Source organism: Canis lupus, chromosome X (genome assembly GCF_011100685.1).
Source record: "Canis lupus familiaris isolate Mischka breed German Shepherd chromosome X, alternate assembly UU_Cfam_GSD_1.0, whole genome shotgun sequence".
NCBI lineage: Eukaryota > Metazoa > Chordata > Mammalia > Carnivora > Canidae > Canis > Canis lupus.
Window position 1 is genome coordinate 54181640 of NC_049260.1, and position 6226 is coordinate 54187865.

The following is a 6226-nucleotide window of genomic DNA, read 5'->3' on the forward strand; positions in this document are numbered from 1 at the left end:
TATCTATTGGCAGGGTTGCTGGACACTTTGCCAAAGCGGCCGGAAACCAAGTGCTGTGATGTACAGTGGGTCTCCTGTGAGTCGGAGAAGAAGAAGTTCAAGGAGACTGAGGCCCCCAAAACCCACCACCAGCAATTCCACCACTCTTATTTCCACCACTACCACCAACAGTACCACCACTACCACCCCCGCCATGACCCCCCAGGCCACATCAGCCACAAGCCCTCCCTGCTGCCGGTCTCTGGGGGCTCCCGCCTCAGCCCCAGCAGGATCCGGCTCTATGTCCTTGTTCTCATGCTCCTCCATACCATGGTGTCCTTCTCCAGCAGCCAGGGTGGTGGAGGACTGGGGCTGGAAGCACTGCCGGCCCTAGATGAGGGCTTGACTCGGGAAGAGTGACAGCAGGGAGGGAGGGCAGACCTCCACCACACACAGACATCAGCTCCAGCCCCCCCCAGGGGGAGGGGGAGGGGCTCCTCCCATGGGAGGTATAGGGTCAGGTGGGGGGCTGGGGGAAATGGGGGGCCACACATCACCCCCAACCTACCCCTACCCCAGAAGCAGCTCCAACAGAACGGCCAGAGGGCCCCAGGGAGCTGCAAAACTCATCCGGGAGAAAAAGGCAGGAGCAGCAGATGCCCCCCCTCAGGTCCCTATCTATGGGGCTTAGCAAAAAAAAAAAAAAAAAAAAAAAAAAAAAAAAGCGGTGGAGTGGGGGCTGGAAGTACCCACTCCTGCTGAGGGTCCTGACCCTAGGGAAGGAGGCTGCTCACTGGGCCTTGGCCCTGCAGGGAATGTTGGAGGGCACAGAGAGGAGATGCTCTTTCCCCCCTCCGCATTCCTTTTGTTGCCAGGATCCTTAATTCCCTCCTGCCCATACCCCTACAGGCATTGGCAGACAGTGCAGCGGCCCTCCTCCCACTCCTGCGCACCTTGCCCCATGTGGGGCCGCCACAGGGAAGCACCAAGCTGGGAGATGAGGTGCACATAGTCATGGCTAGGTTGAGGCCCCAGTGATGCTTTGCCCCACCACCCTAGGCCATGAGGGGTAGTCATGGGGTACAGGATGAGTGATGAGAGAGAGTGGAGATAGGGAGGGGAGAGAGAAGGGGAGGTGGGAGGAGGAGAGGAGGGGTGAGATGCAGTCAAAGGGCCTAGAGAGATAGCTGAATGGTCTATAGTCACCTGGCTTGGGGAAGATGGATGATCAATGTTGACACAGGCTCCAGGACAGCTCTTCAAATCAGAAAGGGTGGCATAAAGAGTCCTGTGGGGAAAGAGCACAGGAACTTGGGTGTTGGGCCTTGAAACAGAAGGCTGATAGCACATGGTCAGACTGCCACTGTCTGAAGGGCCATTATCTTACAGAAGGTGCACATACTCCCAAGGGCCACTCTTGCCCTGGAGATCTTGGCCTTGAGGCCAAAGATGTTTCCATTCCTGATCTCCATGGGGAGGAGGGACTTAAGCCCAAGTGGGTCAGGCCTGGCCTGGGTCCCCATACACCCTCATTCTGTCCTAGCCCAGGCCTCCATGAAGGAGAACCTGGTGGCACTGCCCCAGGGCTTTCCAGAGATGAGCCTCCCCCGTCCCCACCCTGTCCCCATCCCCAGCCTACCAAAGAGTATTCATCCCTTCCCATCCCAGACCCCGTGGGTTACTATCTGAATTGTGGAACAACCAGACTCTTCCTCACCCTGTAGCGGGTCCCCTGATCCAGCCACTCCTGCCCCTTACTGGTGAAGGTCCAGAGACAGGCAAGTGGACCCACTGAATAAAGATGATGTGCTGTTGTCTCTTGGCTGAGACACTTGAATTGCTTAGGCAGGCTAGAGGGCTAGACAAGAAAAGAGGCATTGAGAGCCCCCTCGGGGGCTGTCAGCCTTGTGCTGATCTCCTGGCAGTGGGAGGCCACATTGCCTGGGACATCTAAAAACCGATACGAGTGGACAAGAAAGGGAGCCAGAACTGTGTTCCTGGGACAGGCCAAGGGGCTTTTGGTGCCAGAAGGGCCCATGTCCTAGGCTGTGATGCCAGTAAGGACAGGGCTGGGCCTGGAGCTGCATCCGAAGAAGGGGATGGGGAGGGGATAGCTGGAAGTGGTTGGCAGGGGAGAGATGGGAGACCTCCCTAAGGAAAAAGGGAATCATCCGAGGACCTCTGCTGGGTCCCAAATAGGCTCTACGAGACTGGGGAGTCCTTCCCTGCCAGTTTTCTCATTTGTCACAGCCTGTTTCCTGCCCCCGACCCCTGTGCCCTGCCCACAGCACTTCCGGCCTAGCCACATGCCCTATCCCTAGAGTGCTCTTTTCAGCTGGGGAGGGGAAGAGGTGCTGGCTCCTTTCCAGAGATGCTTCTGTAGATGTGAGAGATCCTAGGTCCTGCCTTCTAACTCCTGCATCCTCAGGAGGCAAAAAGGGACTGGGAAGTAAAGGGGGGCCTTAGGACCCCAAAGAATGGACCCTTGGAGACTCCCATCCTCTCTTCCCCCTCACCAAGTGCCCAGGAGACCCCTGGCTCAGACCAGCCCAGGGCCTTGCCCAGTGGCAGGGGAAAGGGGCACCTCACTCCACCTCGAAGTCATTTGACTATCCCTGTCCACCTCACCTCCCAGATCTTCCGCCACCCTTCCAGCTGCCCCTGCCCTCTGTCACAGGTAGCAGAGCTGGGCAGCTTTCTTATGCCATTTTCTACACTGTGCTTCATGAGTAGAACTTTCTTGCACTAGTTCCTACGACTGAGTCTCCAACCTGGATTCCGAGTAGTCCCCTGTCCCTTCCCTCCTCACCTGGCTATGATTCAGTTGTCCCCCTTCCCCTGCCTCTGTGTTTCGGTGAGAGTCTATGTATGTGTACTGCTTTCTGTTTTGTTGCATTGTGGGGCAGAGGTCTCTCTGCTCTCGTTTAACCCCATAAAGAAATAAATGGTAAGACTTGATGATAACCCTCCTTTCGTGGCTTTGTTCTGTGGAGTCAAGTGCTGCGAGAGAAAGAAGCCTAGGGCTTGCAGAAGGCGCGGGACCGGAGGATGCTGACCCTGTGCCCCGCGGGCTCCTTATGGGCTCAAAGCTCAGAAAAGAAAAAGAAGCTCTGTAGTAGGCCATTGAGACAAGGAATCACAAAATCAACCTTCTGCAGAGATCACACACAGAACTGTGAGTGAGTGAGGTGGACCAGGCTGAGGGGAAACTCAGACTCCAAGGCCGTGCGTGGTGACAAGTGCAGGGGGCACCTCAAGCTCAGGGTGGTCTTGTGGGAATGTGGGCCCAGTGATGCCAGAGCTCACGCCTTTTCTACGTGAAGCCCTCTCATTTCTAAATGTTGGCTCAAGTCTGCAGAAAACAAACCTCTAAAGACTAGATTACCAATTTTCCACATCTGTTGCAGCCTTTGGCTCCTCACGGCTTCACTAAGCCCACGTACTGAGCACTGAAGTGAAAAGCACCCAGGGAAGAACTGCTGCAAGGGTGACGACAGGGCCCTCCACCACCACCACCTTTTCCCATAAACAAGGGAAGGGGAGGACATGTGTTAGGAGGGAATCCGGTGTCTCCTGAATTCCTTTGCCAAGAAAACACAAGTTCCCCCAACACCGTCCCAAAGCAGCATAGCGTGGAGGTTAAGGGCATGGTCCCTGGAGCCAGTGTGTGAGTACAAAATCTAGCACCACCCTCTCCCACTTGTAAGGCTTTGCACAAGTTCCTTGACTTCTTGGAGCCATGTTGACCTCATCTGTCAAAAGGGTTATTGTGTGAATTACATGGCATACCTAAGGCACTTTGCACAACAGCTGGCACAGAAGGAGCTGCACAAATGTTGATCATTATGATTGTCATTATTTTTCTTTTTCCTTCACCTCCACCTAAAGATTTATTTATTTATTTATTTATTTATTTATTTATTTATTTATTTATTTGAGAGAGAGAGTGGCAGGGAGGAGCAGAGGGAGAGGGACAAGCAGACTCCACACTGAGTGCAGAGCCCTACACGAGGCTCGATCCCACGATCCTGAGATCACTACCTGAGCTGAAACCAAGAGTCGGAGGCTTAATCGACTGAGCCACCCAGGCGCTCCCTTACCTCCACTTAAAATGGTCACCAAGTTTTATCAATTCTACTTCTGTCACGTGTCAACTCCTTCCCTTCCTTTCCACCCTGCTCCCACTCCACCACTTAGAAGCCTGCAGTAGCTCTTGCCTGGACTACTGCAATGGCCTATCAACTCATCTCCTGTTGGATCGCTCCAACTCCAATCCACTCTTCCCCAGCATGGGGTGCTGAGGCACTTAGGAGGCACTCCAGAAATATTTCATGAAATAACTGCTGCTGTAGAGTACACATCTAATCTTCAAGTGAACAGATCACACTTGTGATCCAAATATCAGCTGGTTCCACATTGTACAACCAAGAGTAAACTTCTGAACATGACTTTCAAGGCTCATGTATTTATTCTGATCCTATCCCACCAGTCTGATATTCCACCAGAGGCTATCCCACACTCAAGTCCCAGCCACATTTCCCTGTTGGCTGTTCACTTGCCTTCTCATCTCCCACCCTTGGCTCACCTTGTTTCTTCTGTTGGAATGCCTTCTCTCCACCTCCACCTATCACTGCCTCATCTAGTTTTCACAGTCCAGCTCAAATGCTACCTCTGCTATGAAGACTTCCACAGTCTCCCTCTCCCAAGCCAAGAATGATCTGTACTTCTAGAACACTTTGCACACATTGCACCTTAATCATGGTACTTATTACATCCTGCCTCTATTCAACATAGTCATTCATTCACTGAAACATACTTACTGGGGCGCCTGGGTGAGCTCAGTTGGTTAAGTGTCTGTCTTTGGCTCAGGTCGCGATCCTGGGGTCCTGGGATTCAGCCCTGCATCAGGCTCCCTGCTCAGTGAGGGGTCTGCTTCTCCTTCTCCCTCTGCCTCCCCTCCCCCACTCGTGCTCTCGCTTTCAAATAAATAAGTAAATAAATAGAAACATACCTATCAAGCCATGACTGTGTCAGGCACTGTCCCCAGTGCTGGGACTACAGCAGTAAAAGATCCACACATGATCTATCTACAAGATAACATGATGTTCTGTGTTCGGCAACCATGATACGCTTACTATAACATATGAGTTTTTCTCTCACCACATGCCAATGAGGAGAGCCAGGCTCTCTTGGCATTGGACATAGGGATGAAAGGTGAGGGACTAAAGGAGGCTACACCCCCACAGTGCTGAGGGAGTAAAAGTTGCTATGGCCATGCCAAGGAAGTACAGGCATACTTCAGACAGATTGTGTTTTTCAGTTCCAGACTAGTACAATAATGTGAGTCAAATGAATTTTTTGGTTTCCCAGTACATAGCAAAGTTATGTTTTCACTAGGCTGTAGTCTATTAAGTGTACAGTAGCATTACATCTAAAAAAATCGACATACCTTAATTAAAAATGCTTTATTGCTAAAAAAAAATACTGCTAACCATCCTCTGAGCTTTCTGGGAGTTGTAATTACTGATCACAGATCATAACCATAACAAATACAGTAATGATGAAAAAGTTCAAAATCTTGTGAGAATTAAGAAAATGTCACCTAGAGATAGGAAGTGATCAGATGCTGTTTCAAAAATGGTGCAAATAGACTTGTTCCATGCAGGGTTGCCACACGCCTTCTGTTAAAACAAAACCACCCTGCGGTCTCTGTAAAATGTGATAAAGTGAAGTACAATCAAACAAGGTATATCTGTAGCCCTACCAGCCCCATTTTGCTATTTGACTCCTGGATCTTGCCCTGTAGCTGCCCCCTGAGCCCACACCCTGGTGCTCTCCCTTCTCAGGCAGACTCCAGATAGCCTCAGTCTCTTCCGGCTTCAGTATATGCAAGGAAGCGTGGGGGCAGTAGTTCAACAGAATCACCTGGAAAGCTATTGCTCTCCCTTCCCCCAGCAGAGATTCAGATTTAGTCTTCAGTATTGTTTAAGCAACTCCACAAGAGGTTTGAATGTGCATGTGTAGCCAGGCTTAGTGATCTCGATCTCGAGATGAAGAGGAGGAGGCTGAGGCTCCATGAAGTTCCTTGTCATTTGAGAATAAGTGGTGTTAGAAAGAGGCCACTTACAATTAACCCACTTGAAGTAGAAACCAACACTTCACAGTAGAGTGGGGGCAAAGGGGAAAAGGGTTTGACTGGGACTTTATCTGGAGAAATAAAATGGAAGACGTGGACAATACTTTTGAT

At 51.3% G+C, this 6226-nt stretch overlaps 1 protein-coding gene across 1 annotated transcript in view; it reads left to right on the forward strand.

Annotated features, from left to right (window-relative positions):
• The window catches only part of FAM155B (family with sequence similarity 155 member B), a 28492-nt gene extending 25549 nt beyond the window's left edge, over positions 1 to 2943 (forward strand). The window contains exon 3 of the mRNA XM_038587620.1: positions 14 to 2943. Within this exon, the coding sequence (XP_038443548.1) occupies positions 14 to 399 (386 nt within the window). The 3' untranslated portion in view covers positions 400 to 2943. The remainder of the gene's footprint in view (positions 1 to 13) is intronic.
• Positions 2944 to 6226: the final 3283 nt, after the last annotated feature.